Here is a 16,933-nt window from a genome sequence, read left to right as displayed (position 1 = left end):
AGGTTTTAAATACATGGATCACTATGGTGATTTAAAGGGGAATTTCATTTACTTTCTTATGTCCACTATTTCATTACATCCCATTTTGTTATAACGAGGTTCTCAAGCTCCTTCAAGCTCCTTCGTTGGAAGTACTGTAAGAGAGAGCACGGGAGAAAATTTCTTAGTTAAGCTAAAATTGTCGAAGTGAAAAAGTTGATGGTCAGTGTAGCGTACGCTAAAGAGGATGAATGCGAAAGCCGGCGCGCTCGCCAAACATTCAATGAATTACTTGACATTTCCATTCGAATGCGTTGTTACTTCCTGTTACTTGTTTTCTCCCACAAAAGGTCGTGGGTTCGAGTGCCCTAATTAACTTCGCCTTAATTAACACCAAAGGTCGTGGATTCGCCTCCCAGCAATGATTCTGGGTTCGACCATCAATGGTGGCTCCATAAATTTTGGTGCCATTGAATTTTGGTCCCACCAAAGTAAAGGGTATGACTCCCACCAAAGGTCGTGGGTTCGAGTCGCACCAGCGGTCAGGGGGTGGCACCATCAAATTTGGTGGCATAACATCGGATTGCAAATTCTTGAATAACACCGGACAACGGATTTTTTAACCCATGAGACTTTCATCTTAATAATTCTTTATCTCTTTTATCGAGGCCTGAAGCTGGTAAATGCCATGCACATGGCCTGTCCTCAACAGAGGCGCCGGCCTCGTATACCAAGCTAAAACCGACTGTAACATCACCACCACCACCACCGCCGTACTGGAAGTTGCTTTTCTCCATTTGTTGGGGATCGGGTGGGCTACATAGTAATTATGCAGATAGTTTTACTTTTCCACGCGCTTTCGTGCAGAGTGTGCATATAGTGTTCGAGTGTTCGAATCCACACGAACCCTGTGTGCCTCATGGATTTACACGCGAACAAGTGACGCTTTTATACCGCATCAGGACCGACTCCGCGTACACCCCAGCTTGGTTATTCAAGACTGGGCTTCGCGCTTCCCCACTCTGTGCTTTCTGTGGTGACATTGGCGACATCGAACATTTCATTTGGCTATGCCCGCAGTTTGACACAGAAAGAAAAGCGATGGTCGACAAGCTACAAAAAAGCGGTCTCACGCACAGGACCTTTGAGGACGTTGTTTTCCCCGGAGGGCCCGCGGCATTCAGGAAGAGAGCGCAACGACTGCTGATAGCCTTCCTGCAAGACACGGGGCTCATCGACAGCTGGTGACACACCCCTGATCTCAACTCGAAGGAGGATCAGGCGGAACAATTGCCGGCTATGTATGCCAGGCTAACCCCGCCTGCTTCAACATCACCACCACCACCACCACCACCTGTTCGAGTGCGCACACTTTGTGCAAGTGAATTTGTCTGAGGTACTGCGCATGTTCTGTATTTTATGCCATCTATTTAGTCCGTTGTATTTCTGCATGCTTATTGCTCGTGCTTCTCTACTTTCACCAGTGCACCTTTTCTCCTGAGCTCCAACGTAAAGTAGCAGTACAGAGGGATTATCTTCCAGCAAACATTTCAATAAACTTTTTGTCGCTTTTGATTTTGCGCAGCAGAGAGACGTGAGAGGCCGCTGGCGCGCGACTTCATGCTTAGGAAGAGCACACGAAAAGGGCTAAAAGCTGTAAAACTGGATGCTGCGTGCGAAGTGCCGAAAATAGCAATAATCATTCGCGCATGGCCATCGACGCTACCGCGCGGACTTACACGATGGCGAAGTAATCTCCCGACGTGAGGGCAATGTTGTTTAGCTGGGCGATGAAGATGCTGCAGACTGTGATGAAGACCGCCGTACCGTTCATGTTGACGGTGACGCCGATGGGCACCACGAAGCGCGTGACGCGTTTGTCGATTCCACAGTTTTCCTCCAGGCAGTTGAGCGTCAGCGGCATGACGGGAGCACTGCGCATGCGTGGCAGACAGGATCATGGGAACGGACGCGAAGTTTCGTATTTACGAAGGTCAATTATAAAGTTGAGGGCACATGCCATATTTCAAAATGTTTGACAGTGGTTCAAGGAACACTCCCATCCGCGGGCTTCCGCGAACGTAATACGCTCCAAATTAGATTTTACAAAACGTAGTTTCACGATTTTGTCTATGTTCCGAACGAACTTTCTGTCCCCGCCCATAAGCCACAAGGTTCGTAATGCGCGCGATATCTTAATTTTACGGATTGAACATTTCTGTCAAACAAAACTTTACGGACAGCTCCTACGAGAAGAGGCAGAGAAAAAAAAAGAAAGGAGACGGCACAGTAGTCTTTTGCGCCCTAGCAGAATCACACCTCAGTTTACTGCGAAGTTGTTTCTTTCGAGCCTTTACATCAAGAATTTCAGTTAGCTGTAATTAGAACACAGGCGCTTTAAAACGTGACTCACGTATGCAACTTGGCAACGACTTCTTCTCGTGTGGATTTAGATTTAGATAAATGCCACGCATCTATATATTTTTGGGGGAGCAGGGACTCGAGTTTCATAGAAATTAATACAGTTCAGGATCTGCTCCAACATCCAAGAAAAATGAAGAAGAGAGAATAAACAATTTTTTTTTCACCGGTTGGAGCCGCACGAAAGGTTTATTTGCCAGATGGCTACCCCTAAGATTGCGTACGTACGTGACGCCTGCAGTTGGGAGAACCTTCCATCCACATCGGCCACCTTGATCGTGAGTGACGCCGACTAACATCCTAGGGGGCTAGATATAGCACGCGTACGCGAATACCGCATGAAACTGGAGGGAGGGAACCTCCGCCACGGTTGATCAATAGGCCGAGGATCGCACGCGTAATCCGGAGGTCGCGAGTTCGACTTCCTACCGCTGGCTTGCCTTTTGCTTGCGTTTTCAAAGTGGCCTTGGGCTCCCTTTTGCTTGTGCCCCGTCGCCGCACCGATTTCGAAACGACCAACGCGCTGCGCACGTACCTGGAGGCCGTCACGAAGGCGCACACGGCGACGTACGCGAGCTTCCCGAGGAACCGGAACGGGTTCTTCCGCGTCACCGCGAAGTACAGCAGGCACTCGACTACGAACAGCTCGACGGCGAGGCCCGACAGCACGGTGGCGATGAGCAGCGCCATCTGCTGGAAGAGTGTCGCGATGCTCGCCACGGACAGTATGCGGGCGCACAACAGGCTCGTCACTCCGACGGGAGTCAACCTGCAGAAAAAAAGACAGCGAAGTCAAGTTTATTAATTAATTTGCGTTATTACATAGATAAGCGTTATGAGGTTTCAGGGCGTGTGTAGACTGCGCTAGAAGAATCGCTCGCTTGTCCTTTGGTCTAGAAGACAGTTGAGAGCTGCGCTAAGTGAGTGTTAGGTCAGCTAGGTCTTGCTTTGAGAAAACGCTGCTGAGAATGGTTGGCCCGTAGCTTCCGAAATTGGGCTGCGAGCACAGTGCGCGTCGCCTGATCTCAGAGGCCACGGTCGACCCTTAGAGTTAAAAAAAAACAAATCATATGGAGAAATCTGGCAATATAGTGTCAACGAGAGCTACAAGCCTATGGGTTCAGTCAGCATGGAAATGACATAGGCGGTACATTGATTTGCCTAGCGTTCGTCCTCCTGGCTTCAAACCACTTCGCTACTTTGCAACTAGATCATTTTCAGCTAATTAGCTGCTGCATTATAAATGGAACAATTTGCAATGATCGCATATGCATGGGCGCAGAGGCTCACTGTTTTCATGCTTATATAAAAAAACATGATTACTTGAAAATTTAAGCCAATGAAGGCAGATGAAGCGTAAGAGAAAGGCCCAAGAACATCTGAGGTAACAAGCACAATTATTGCACAAATCCATGTACAGAGTCGATCACACTTGTCTAGAGTGGCCCGAAGGCTGCTCCGCACTGCGCCTGCGACGCCTAGCGACAAGCACCGGGTTCGAGATGTGTTGGCCGATAGCGCCACGCACGTGGTCGCTGCGGCATTCGCGGGCGGCCAAGATACAGGCCTGCGTGATTTGCGGGTCGCGAGCACCGGCTTTTTATCACTGGACGGGCACTGCCAGCTGAGCTGCGAACGTGACACGGCTAGAATGCCGCGGCCTGTACCTTGGCCGCCCGCGAACGCCGCAGCGTCCACGCGCGTGGCGCTATCAGCCAACACATCTCGAACCCAGTGCTTGTCGCTAGGCGTCGCAGGCGCAATGCGGAGCAGCCTTTGGGCCACCCTAGACAAGTGTGATCGACTCTGTACTCTCCGTCATCCCAATGATAGATAAAATAATTAAACTCCAGAGTTTCCGCTAGTAATTTTGCTAGAAAACTCTATGCGTGAGCGATCTCTAAAGGGGGTAAAGAAGAAGCCTCTTGTGCAGGAAGTGTGTTATTTATTCTTCGGTAACAGCATTCTTCGCTCCATTGGGCAAGGTTGCCCTTCCAAACACCGCGTAAAAAGATAACCGGGTATTGTATAAAGTGAGCACAAGAAAGACATTCCCAGACTGACGTGTCGGCTGCATACAAGAGCACGCTCCATTGACCAAATGCGTCTTGGGTAAAGCGGTCGTGGCTTTGTCTACACTTTTCTCTAATGGGACGTCAGAACGGAAGCAAGTTGTCTGCGCTGACAAGGCACATGTGCATGGTGATGTCACGTTTAGCCGTTTTTTTTCTTTTGTATTCGGCAAAAATGTAGATGCTCGTTGTAGTGTTCTTTTTCTTTCGGAATCGCATAAGAAAAGCGCGTAACGTACCACATGACCAGGTAGACAATTTTCATGATGGCAGCGTCCAGAGCCGCGAAGAACTGCTTCAGAATTTCAATGGGTTGTCCGAGTGTGCCGAGCGCACCCCCGAACACGACGCAGAAGACTATCAGGCCTGGAAAGCAGGAGATGAGAAACATACGGCACGGCTATGTTTGTAGAAGCTCCGAAGAAGACATTCATAACGAACAGTTACGCGTCAATGAGAAAACTAGCTAAAGGGAGCACGGCCATGGTGCTAGGGATTGTTCAAACTGCTTAGTGAGGATTATTCAAGCAACCGTAGCTCATCATTCCGATATGTGCCAGATGAATAGCTATATAGGCGCAAGGACATTGAGAATCAACTGAGAGGAAATGACACCAAGATGGCATTAGGAGGAAAAGCTTAAGTGCATGGTTATTGCGCCTTCTAAATACGTTTCACTGCACGTTTAAAATGAATTTACGTGATATACTGCGGCAATTTCATACAGGTTCTCAAGTAGCGCACATGTAGTGCGCTTTTAAGGGAGGAACAATTCTTGCGAGAAGTACTGGAACCTTGTCGGAGCCATTCCGACGGGTGAGACCATACTTTTCTGTAACTAACAGTCAACATCGAAACTTCGAAAGTACAACTATAGTTTTAAATAAGCGCAGATAAAAGAAGTCCGCACCTTCACCATAATAACAATTGACACGCGTAGCGATGACGTATGCCGAAAAGCGTTGTAATATCGTTTAATCTAAACGACATGTGACCACTCACCCAAAGAGTTGGTGCCAGTTCTCCGTGACCAGTTTTTCTTAAGAATCTCTTTCGGAGGCTCTCCTCTAATGGATAGATTTTTCTTTTCGTATGACGTGTAACCCTAGCGACGAAGAGAGACAAACATAAAATAGTGATGCCAATTTACAACTGCAGCTGACCCAAATTACTCAAATGTGCAACTTCATCTCAGTAGCAGGAAATGATTGTTTACCTAACTGTATAAGGAATAGGAAGAACGGAAATTGCTGCTTTGCTGCTGGCAACACTCTAACGGTCTAGCTCAAGCGGCTTACAGTGTAGCTTTAGGGCTGTTCCTCCTAAATGCGCTGTGGTGCTGTGATACTTTGGAATCTTTGCATGAGGAAAGTTAAAAGCCAGCGTTGCTTATTTTCTCGTTTTTATTCTAGGTCATAATGCGCTGAGATAACTGTGCACCCGACGTTCCTGATAACTAAGTAGGAACGCGTTAAAGTTAGATCGTGATCGCATCTCTCCTAAACCTTCGCCTGGAGCAGCTGAGTGGCCGCAGTGTTGCGGCACTCCCTTAATGATAAGATAATTATTGTAAAAATAAAAAATAAAATTCAGTTACGATGACATCTTAAAGTTGTGATCAATAACTTCTATATTATACTCGCGAGGTCCATGCGCTTCGGTGACAATGGGATTACCGATAATCACGAAATAACTAGGTAAATCAGGCTTTACACGAGAAACAAGATTCTAAAAAAAAAAAAAGACGGGCTTTGCAAAGGCAGTTTCTTTTTCTTCTTCAGCGAGGTTTTGAATTAAAATGGTCACGCACCTAGCTGTCTTCGTCGATCAAGAACCGGCTTCAACTAAGAGGTACCATTACTTGCAATAAGAAGACCTCAAGCACTCACCTGTTCAACGCAGGCTTCTACCAGGTTTTCTGGAAACGCGTTACTGAAAAAAAAGAGTAAACAATTAAACAAGCGCGGAACTTCAACTGAAGTTCCGCGCTTGTCCTGGGTGTTTTCTTCTTCGTCCGTTGTCGTTTGCGCGGATACATAATGCATTCCACTATTTGAAGCACCGTCGCGTTGCGAAAATGTGCCTGGGCATATGCTTTCTTCTAATAGTGATTTTGACCTGCTTGTTACGTGACGTTCATGATATACCACACTAAACATGCAGTCTTCAACTCCCTGGGGACTGCGTCTGTTTGTGCGTGCATCGAGATGCAGGAATTCCGAATACCTTCACTCAACGACCACCGTGCTATCATGTGGTAGTCAGAAAGTGAATGACCACGTATTGAAAAAAAAAAGTTCATAAACGTGATATGTGCTTTAAGACTGTTAAAGAAGGTGCCAGCATTTTGCAAAAGAGCGCAATTACTCGGCAGCTCTGGAAATCCAGCCCGTTCAAGATCGCCGCGGCTGGCACCCGACCGCAGCGTTCTGGTCATCTTTCTTGCAGAGACCAATTTATTATTCGCATTTGGCCATTAAGCCCAGCTTCTTATTGTTGCGGGCAACTAAGACCATAAGTGGAATGGCGACTTCGAATATGCGTAAGATATCGGCGATAGCGTTAAGAGGAAGCTTTAGCTCGGGGGCTGCTATCTGAATACGCGGGAAAGGACAAATAGATTTTCTCGGCCACAACTGCACTGATTTTGATGAGCTGTGTTTCATTAAAAAACTGTTGAACTATAATTATTGTTGAATGCGAAACTGTGCTTTTATGCCGTTAATATTTTCGTAGAGTTGTTGAGAATCGCAGATTTTCAGACAACGAAATTATCAAGTTAGCAACTTCGTGGCCCGCAAATAAAATCGGTATCACAATATTGTATATTGCATTTAATAGTACATAGCGAACACATCTGATGTACTATACATGGCTCTAAAATATACCCCTTTTATTTCAATAAGACTTTCGCGAAACCTTTGTGAATACAGCAATACATTCACAAAGTATGTAAATTTATATTCTAAATTTGCCCGTTTCGGGTACTCTAACGGGTGCAGTTTACAGAACTGCGCTATCTGGTTTTGTTGCAGAGTTACGGATTTCATTCCTCAATTTTTTTTTAGCTTACCAATTTTAAAGTCTTGCAAAAAAATTTCAGGCTTCAAATCAAAATTCCACTTCCAGCAGTCACTGTAGAATTTAACTTTCTCTCTCAAATGGCGCAACATATTTCGTTCGAAACGTTTTAGGGGTCGTGTCATTGAAGCGTTTCTGTGTTTTACATGTAGTTGAATAGGCGGCATCGGCGTTGGCCCCGAGCTTCCTCGCCGATTGAGTTACACTCTTAAAACGGTTGCACCCTTTGGGGTGTATATTTGTCCCACAACAATAATCGTCATCTGCATTGCTTGCGTTTCCTTTCTCGAAAACTCGGCGCTCGCTACTTTCTCGTCGAGAATGCTGCGTCATACTGATAACGCGCATGCCGTTCGTGACTGGGAAGTACCGGGCTCGCTGCGTTAAAGAAAGGAAACGCGGGCAGGACAGATGACGACTATCGTTGTGGGACAAGATAAGCCCCAAAGGGAGTAAATTTTTCTAAGAGTGTAGCCGCCGCTGCACCACTATGACAGCCAATCTTTCCACTTCCCCTTCTGGCCACCATAACGATATAAGAAAGCGCACGAAAGCCCTGTCAATAGCAGTGCAGCCGAAGCCGCAAAGAGACCGCAAAAGTATTAACGCGGCCGACGGATCAGCCGGCGCTCTTATCGTGCGTGGGCGACCTGCACTTTAGCACGCGTTCGCTGCCACGCGTAACGGGAGCCAGCGGCGATGGCCAAAGGCGTCTGCCAACCGAGTCCACGCAGTTCCATCTATACACCACTTCACGTCGTTCACATGCTGGCTGAACGGCCACGACCGGCCACGCTGTATGGCCCTATGGCTCCTTGCGGAACGCGTCTGCCGACATAGGTTTGATAAGACGAGACATGCGCTGTCATGGGAACGGCACGATTCAGCTATATGCTCGGCTGTGCGGCCGCATCTGTTGCCCTGTGGCTGAGACTAAGCAAGGTTCAGTGCCAATAAGTTTTTGGAGCGGCGTACTCTGTTGGTTTGCTCGTTTGCGCGCCATGCAGTCGGACTGATCGGACTGTGTAGTTCCTGCTTAATATGCTAAATGTGAAGGTCACGGTAACATGCATATGGCCAGTGTGGAGCCCAGTACGAACGTCTGGCACCGAGGCTACGAAAAGCGACGCTTTGCGCCGTCCACGTTTTCGACCAACGCTGTTCCATGGAAAAGAATCAAGCTTCGCCCGCGCCTCCGACTACGTCGAAGTCGTTTTGCGCTGTCCATAGCCACAAGGTGGTCAGTTCATCCCGAACATTGGGTTCTTGTGCTGCGATATTTACGCCGAAAGACCAGAAATGACAGCGTTTTCTTTCCTAAAAGAAGAAAGGCATTGAGGATGGATGATGCGCTTCCAGGTAAGAATGACAAAGCAACCTGGAGTTAAAGGTTCAGTAGATCTTTCGGTATACTACTTTGCTACACGTTTATTGATTGCACTTAACGCCAAACATATTGCCATAAGCCGCCTCCGCAGGAGACGCGCTTGCGCGGCTCGAACGAGACTTTGGTGAATGCTGACGTCATGCAGGAGCACGCACTAACATCGCCTTTGAGTGAACGCGCTTATCGCGTCTTCGATGTCACATGTGCGCAGCCTGCCATGCTCATAACAGTCGTAAGCGCAAGGGTTAAGTTATGTGACGGTGTCGGAATAACTAAGCTCCACCAGTCCGATTTCTGCCCTCAAAAAAATACTCCCAGGGCACTGCCGTCATGGCACAAGATATCCGGCTCGAAGCGGCTGGCGCTTCGTCCTGCGATCCACTTTCGATTCAAGTTGCGGCTGTCACCGTAAAACTTGGAGAACGTACCGCTATAGAGGTATCAGTGTAATTTCTTTTACAGCGGTGAGGCAGCTACTCGTTTTTACCCCTCTGTGTATTTAAATGTAGGACACGCCAAAAAATATCATTATTGCGTATTTCGTAGATGTTTTCCTTTTTTTTCAGTATTGCTAATTTGCTCGGGCTGCAGCGGTAATACCATGTGCGGCCCACACTAATAGGACAGATAATAGTAAATGAATAGAATCGAAAGAACAAAAATCTTTGCGAAATATGACCCGTCACTGTCATTGCAACTTGTTGTACCAGTGCCATCCGACAGCTGTTTTAGGTGGCACTTGAAGATTCTCTTGGTGTATCCGCGTAATATATTTGCTATATCGACCTTCCAAGGCTTTGGAAGTCCATTCTTCGCGAATGCGGAGAATGGACTTTCCTTTGTAGCAATTGCTACGATCGGGTGGATTTCTCATTTTCCCTTAAGTACCTCTCTCCACCTTCTGGGTTTCCGCAGAACTATTACGTCAAACTTTTGCCTTTGCTCCGAGTTGCTGACAAATTCGACTTCGCCATACAACCTGCTAGTCTGCTAGTCGCCTGGTTAGCTCAGATGGTAGAGCGGCTTCCCCGGAAAGGTGGTGGTCCCGGGTTCGAGTCCATGACCCGCACAAATTATTGTTTAGCTGCGAGACTTTTCTCTTGATGAACCCGTATGGGTTTCCTTCGCAGCGATTGCTACGATTGAGTGGATGTCTCATTTCCCCTTAATTATCTCTGGTTAACTTCCCTGCCTTTCTATGCATCCTTTTTTTTGTTTTGTTCGACTATTGCTAGCGTTGCGAGAGTTAATCCAAAGAAGCGACAGCCGAAGGCAACCGGACATAGAGTGAAGCAACGCATTTATAATACTCAAATAATCAACACACTCTTGATAAAGAAGTCCTTTATGCCTAACACTTACGTTTATGCGTGGTGTCGAGATGCTAAGCACCAGGCCGCGTGATCAAATTCCGGTCACGGCGGCCGCATATCGATGGCGTCAAAATGAGAAAACACCCATGTGCTCAGATTTAGGTGCACGTGAAAGAACCCCAAGTGGTCCAAATTATTCCGGAGTCTCACACTAGGGCGTGCCTCATCATCACATCGTGTTTTTGGCACGTAAAACCCCATATTTTTTTTAACGTTTATGCGTAGCTTTAACTTTTCTTTTTCATTTTAAATTTTGATGAATAGGTTAGAGTGCATGAGTGTTCGAAGATTTGGATACGAATTGAATAGTTCTTGCTATTTGATTTGTATTCAAATCGAGAATCCATTATGCCAATCCATTATACACATGTGTTTTTGTTCCAATGTTAGGGATAAGAACACTTATTAGAGCATACAGGGAGAAAGACGGATGAAAGCTGTTACTGTTCTTAGTGATTCTGCTGCAGGGAACCCACGGCTGCTGCAGAGAGGCACCGCTTGCTGAACAGCCCATGAATTTTGTTTATTTAGGCAAATCAATTTTTCAGTTCTACAGCGTCACCACGCTTGGATAGCTTTAAACGATGTGCGGTACTGTAGTTTTGCACTTCGATGCTTCAACGTCTGGCAGCGTGCTTTTCTCATGTTTCCTGGCGTCATTGTCATGGTGCACCAGAAACGGCCCCTTTTCAGTTGTTTCTCAATTCTAAGTTTTTCTGTTGACCATAATTTCAGTTATCAACTTCTCAGACCACTTGGCTTAAACCGCGTTTGCTTAGACCGCTTATACTTAATCGGAAGCGCTCTGCGAACGGCATTACATGGATGAGATATTTAAATAAACCTCCTGCCCCTTCTTTTTTTTTTACCAAACAGACAGGGCGAGACATTGAAAATGCACTTTGGTTATAAATGGGAAAATGTTCGATATACGATTTGATATTCGGAGGGTTGGTTTTTCATCTACTATTTGATTCGATTCAATAGCTTCGCTATTGTAACGCCCCTATAAGTAAGTCATGTAAAAAAAAAATCGAATGATTCGGTCACAACAAGAAAAGTCGTGTGAGACGGCGATAGTTCTGAAGCTGGAGAGGGTGCTCACCGTACGAGATCCAAGAACGTGTCCAGTATCTGCGGGTCACCCCGGATCTCGTCTTCGACATCGATGCCCGACTTGAGCTCGGGACTTCCCGGGTGAATCGTTGTCACGAATACCAGTCCAATGAGGGAAGCGACAAAGCTGGTGCTGATGAAGACCGAAAATGTCAGCAGAGCCATTTTGCCTTTCGCCTTGCCGCTCAGAGTGGCACTTCCTGTAAAAAAAGGAGGAGTCACAATGGCCCGTTCTCGGGGCAACGTGGCTCGAATACTCTTTCTGGGCAGAAATCGGTGCCGTGGGGAGTGAGAGGAAAAAACTGCGACACAGAGGAAGCTCTCAAATAAATAATTTCTTTTTATCACTTGAACGACCTTTAAGATGACCCCAAAGTTGAGTATAGTACGCCGCCTCATTACATATATGACGGCGTGGTAATCTATGGAAGTAACTTTCATCTCTGTGAGTTTTAGCACAGCGCAACCTTCCTTTGTCTCGAATTTTATCACTATACTGCTCGTCGTACTAAGTTTTTTTTTTGGTCTCATGATATATTCGCTTGTGCGACTAGCTTAATATTGTCACGTAGTAATGGCGGTGAATAATCCGGCGGCAAATCTGTGAATGACGAAACTTTTATTGGGCGAACTTGTGCCCACAAAAGCAAGTTACGCTCAAAGCACAGCGATAGCGGCGAACACGGTCGGCGATCGTCGAAATCTGATCTGCTGGTCAAGCGCTTCGGCTTTTATACATGAGTCATCGAAGGTTCCAGAGTAATCGCTGATGCCCGCGTGTCTTCCAGAAAGTTCTACACGATTCGCGTCGCACATGCGATCAGATTGCACAAGCGTCGGCGACAACGGATAGCAGATAGAACCATCGGTAACATTCCAGAAATTTCCGATACATGCGGGCGCGTGCCGCGCTGAGCGATAACATTAAGACGGTGAAAAGCGGTCTCCCGAAAAATATAAACAAGTACACGTGCCAACATAGAGAACTAACCTATAACCCAACTTAACCTGACCTAACAGCCATATAACACGTCCCGATTTTCGTTGCATTCCACAAAGACTGTCGTTGTATGAAAAATGGCCTCTGTGCCAATTGTAGACGTATGCCCAGGGGAAGAATGAGAAAAGGCCTGATATATATATAACGTATACAACAACCGCTCCTTGGTGTATACATATTAGAGAGTTTTAGAATTGGGGGCCCAAGCGGCTTGGGGACCCAAGAAAATTGCGCGCGACAAGTGCGCATGCGCAGAACCCAAGCCAGTCTTGCGTTCTTGCGTTCGCGTTAACCCAAGACCCAAGAATCGAAAACTAGCGTGGGCCCCCAAGCCGTCTTGGGCCGCCCTCGCGGGTGACAGCGATGGCGTACAGCAGATGGTCGCAGAGCAAACTTTATTTACTTCGACTGATTTTCGCCATTTCACACGGGTGAACTCGCAGATTTTCGCAGCGCGTCACAAGAAAACACCAACTAAGAGCACTTGGCTTCGAGTGGCTTTGCTTGGCTTAGAATCGCACACTTAATTTGTAATGCTAACTGGTACTAACACAGTTTCTTACATTTTATTGTTCGTTCTTTTTGCTCAAAAATGCATTCTGTTTGTTTTCACTTGTAACAAAAGAGGTTCATTTTTTTTTCTTTCAAGCACCTTTCTATTTTCCACACTGCGGCGCCCCGAGCGCTCAACCCAACGCTGTCTGCGTTCGACCCAATCCTCAAACTCTGCTGCTCACTTAGACCCAAGAGCAACCGACGCAACGCGGCTTGGGGGCCCAGAGCCTTGCGCCCCCAATTCTAAAACTCTCTAATGACCCTTTTCGGCGTAATAGTCCTGCGGAAGCCGGCAAGGTGGAGAGAAGTAATTAATAAAGGGAAAAAGAGACATCAACCCTTACCTAGCTAAGGGCTACAAAGGAAACCCATGCGGGTTCCTCGAAAGAAAATCTTCGCAGCTGAAAAACAAAGTTTATGGTCCCGGGTTTGACTCCCAGACCAGGACGAACTTTTCTTCAACTGCGAAGCTTTTCTTTCGAGGAACCCGTATGGGTTTCCTCTGTAGCACTTAGCTACGTTTGGGTTGATGTCTCTTTTCCCCTTTATTCACCCTTTTCGTGGCGACCCCGTGGGCACTGTCATGCTTGATCACGTAGTGATCAAACATTGTCCATTGCTTGCCTCAACTGCCTCCGTTGCCTCCGCGTTTACAATGTGTGTGTGTGACGCCGGTGCGGCTTAGCAAATCTCTGTTTCGCGAGATATCGTAGACGGTGACTAGGTGGACAACACGAAGCTTTGGCCACAGCTTCAGAGAACATGCAAAAGCACTTTGGAAACCGATTAAGCCATGTCCAAATGGTGCGAGCCGCGTGTATGGTGCTTGTTTTAAAAGCGAGATTGAACATGTATTCCAAGCTATCCAAACTTTCCGCTCGTGAATTGAATCCGGACTAGTGTGTCTTGTTCTTCGTTCTTGGCAAATATTTGGAAGCAGTGGCTTGTCACATTTCTCACTCAGTAAATTTCCTTGGTGCGGTCAGTATGTGATTATTTCTGCCTAATCGCTCGCGGGTGTGCTCAGTTCCGATAGATTCGTTCCTTCTGCGCGCAAGGCTTGGAACGTAGCCGTTTTGTACATGTTAATACCTTGTAGCAAATCTGTATTATTGCTAATAACTAGCTTACTCTTGTGTACCGTCACGAAACATTCAGCTTCGGCCATTCGTGCGCTATCGGTGCAGTCGGTCATTTATTGTGCGTATATGGTGCGCGTATGTTCGAGTGTGCGTCCGCTCACTTATTGACACGTTGGCGATAGAGTGGGTGTAAGATTCCGTGCCAGTTGGCGTAGATGTGTGTAGATACTGTGCGCGAAAGGTATTATGATAGGAAGCGGCGCTACTCCCTTTGTCATTGTTCAACGAGTGGTACTCACTCTTGCCGACGTCCCGGAGCTGAAGCCCTTTGTTTGAAGGTTAGCGACACAACGGTGGTGGATGAGCACACCTTGAAGTGTCGGTAACACGTACGACAATTGCTGCAACGGTCTGTGAACTTGACTGCACAAATCCATTCCATTCCATAATATGCCAGTCACTATTTTTACGGCCAACTACTGCACACGTCTTCAATCCACATGATTCAATCCGGCACGATTGGAACACAGTGCGTTAGCGAAAGCTCAGTTCCATTTCCGACAGCTGTTCGCACAGAAGCAAAGTGGAAGCAGTAATGGTTCCGTACTCGTGCGCTGTCGCTGAGGCGACGTGCGGCGCTTTGCCGAAAGCGCCATCTGGTTTCTTTAGAACAAAGTGCTCCGCGAAAAGGGTCAATAGTAGACCTTGAGGCCTCTCTCAAGAGACTCCATACAAACTAGCGTCTGCCACGAAGTCACTGTTTTGTTTAGGAAAACTGAAGCCACTTTTGGCCCAGCTTCGTGGCAGATTATGTATTGGTGCCTCCAACGCATGCACGCTAATGCAAAAAAAAAAGAAGAAAGGAATAAAATGCAGTGTTGAACAGCGCTTTCTTTTGTACCCAAGCTCTCCATTACCTGAGCAATGTCAAACCATAACATTTAGTCTACTTTGAATGCTCTTTTAACTTTTCTGTATCCCTCCGAGCTTTTGTATCAACGCGTCACAGCTCACCCGCCTACTTTTTCTATAACCCCCTCCAACGTTTATGCCGCACCTTACTTCGAGCCCGCGTGCATCTTCCTCTCTGTACACTTGAACCACCGTGTGTTTGCTCCCTCCTGCGTCACCTTATGGTGCAGATGAGGTTGTTCTTAAAGGGACTGTGGACCAGGTGGGCTCCTTACGCCAGCGCTGTTTACTGCCAGCAAATCCACAGTCGTCGAGCCTCATAGGCGGAACGCTCCCGCCTCTTGCATACCGGCGTCAGCTACCGTGCCGAGCCTAGCGCCATGATCACTGGATACACGGCAACAGATACCGCGAAACACTACTTGAATTATTAGAAAGCGCAGACCTTACTGCCCACGTATCAGACAGACCAGACATTATGTCTTGAGGCAAGCATCAACATAAAGAAAATCATTTCTGAGATTTCTTGAAATTCGTCTAGGCGAAGTTTGACCGCTAGTGGAACGTTCGGCATCTTTGCATAGTCACCTGTGATGATGCTGGCGATCATCATGGGGAGCACGAGCATGCGCAAGCACCGCATGAACACCTCGCCAGGCATGCCGAGCAGCACGATGGTGGACTCGCTGGGGCTCGCGTGGCGCAGACCGATGCCCAGCACCACGCCGGCAACGACGCCTGCTAGCGTTGACAGCAGGAATAGGTGCTCTTTGGCGAACTTGCGCAACCTCGCCGCTAAAGGCTCTGTCTGCACTCCTACGCTATCCGCGCTGCTTTCTCCCATTGTAATCTTTTCGCTCTGCAGCACGTGGAAAGACAAGAAAGACAATATCTCTAGCACTTGTAGGTAACTTGTGCACACTGTGTGTAAATGCTAAAAATCACGCTATGGCGGTTGCACATACGTCTACGTTTACTTTATTTATGAGACGCAATATCCAAGAATGTATGAATTGTGGGTGCACTCGCTGTTTCAAGTAGAAGAAAAGGCAAGCACGTGACAGCAAGCTAATGGTTGAACTCAATTCTGACAGGTACTTTGCCAAAGGCAAAGCCCCGGTGCAGAAATCAGCTGAGTTGATTTCCGCATTAGAAGCTGGCATGACACGTTCCTCAGCGTTCGCACGAGCTCCGTGCATTTCAAAGGCCATGCGCAGGTTTCGCGGCGGCGGCTCTAGATGGCGCCGAGTGTTCTTAGGGAAGCGCGAAAGAGGAGTCTCGCTGCAGTACACGAATAACACATAACTCGTTTAGACGGCGGCAATATGTTGTGTCGCTATATTGATGCGATGTTAACGCATTACCGTCGACAGTCATTCTGCCGCAATTTTTCTTCATAGATAACTAACTGCGCAACGCGAAAGTTTCGTGCTGTTACGACTTACATAAACCGAATTGCTGCGTTCCAAAGCTGAGGTTTCAAGAAAACGTCAAAATTTGATTCGCACCGTGGGCGACACAGGGCTGCTCGCAACTGTGTTAATGCAGAATGCTATAAACAATCATGGCCTGCGGTATTATTCACAGCTGTAATTGATCTGAGATTTGTAAGAAAAGCCTCGAGGCTGAACGAGTGACGACGAGCTCCGCGAACCGCGTTCTGCAATAAAAGGCGCTTTGTACTTCGACATTTTCTGTAAGTCGCTGGCTTAAGATTCTTAAGAAGAAAGCAAAGAGACAAGAACGTTAGTAGCTACGGGATATGAAAATGAAGAAGCTAAACTCACTGTATTAGTCTGCTTCGACAGACCGCTGAAGGACGTGGCAGTGGTGGAAGCACTAGCATGGTCCATGTCTCTGGTGATCAGGTGATTGCCGCTGGACGCTTACTTTCAAGGGCTGAAAAAAGTGAACGTAGGCCGCACTGTTTCAAGCAAGCACGAACTCGGACGTCT

At 47.2% G+C, this 16,933-nt stretch overlaps 2 protein-coding genes across 3 annotated transcripts in view; one reads left to right on the top strand and one right to left on the bottom strand.

Annotated features, from left to right (window-relative positions):
* LOC135916981 (putative sodium-dependent excitatory amino acid transporter glt-6) overlaps positions 1 to 16,933 on the bottom strand; it is a 29,788-nt gene that overhangs the window by 2,497 nt on the left and 10,358 nt on the right. For both annotated transcript variants that reach the window (XM_070531980.1, XM_065450418.2), the window contains exons 2-9: positions 16,766 to 16,877; positions 15,567 to 15,837; positions 11,419 to 11,629; positions 6,362 to 6,404; positions 5,475 to 5,577; positions 4,712 to 4,838; positions 2,936 to 3,169; positions 1,719 to 1,913 (exon numbers count right to left, since the gene is read on the bottom strand). In XM_070531980.1, the coding sequence (XP_070388081.1) occupies positions 1,719 to 1,913; positions 2,936 to 3,169; positions 4,712 to 4,838; positions 5,475 to 5,577; positions 6,362 to 6,404; positions 11,419 to 11,629; positions 15,567 to 15,837; positions 16,766 to 16,831 (1,250 nt within the window). In that variant the 5' untranslated portion in view covers positions 16,832 to 16,877. The remainder of the gene's footprint in view (positions 1 to 1,718; positions 1,914 to 2,935; positions 3,170 to 4,711; positions 4,839 to 5,474; positions 5,578 to 6,361; positions 6,405 to 11,418; positions 11,630 to 15,566; positions 15,838 to 16,765; positions 16,878 to 16,933) is intronic.
* The window catches only part of LOC135902476 (uncharacterized), an 867,879-nt gene continuing 859,154 nt past the window's right edge, over positions 8,209 to 16,933 (top strand). Inside the window, exon 1 of the transcript XR_010569131.2 lies at positions 8,209 to 8,912. The gene's annotated coding sequence lies outside the window, so the exon portion shown is untranslated. The remainder of the gene's footprint in view (positions 8,913 to 16,933) is intronic.

Source organism: Dermacentor albipictus, chromosome 1, assembly GCF_038994185.2.
Source record: "Dermacentor albipictus isolate Rhodes 1998 colony chromosome 1, USDA_Dalb.pri_finalv2, whole genome shotgun sequence".
Classification (NCBI taxonomy): domain Eukaryota; kingdom Metazoa; phylum Arthropoda; class Arachnida; order Ixodida; family Ixodidae; genus Dermacentor; species Dermacentor albipictus.
The sequence above is the reverse complement of the archived record's forward strand: the minus strand, read 5'-3'. Positions and strand labels throughout refer to the sequence as shown.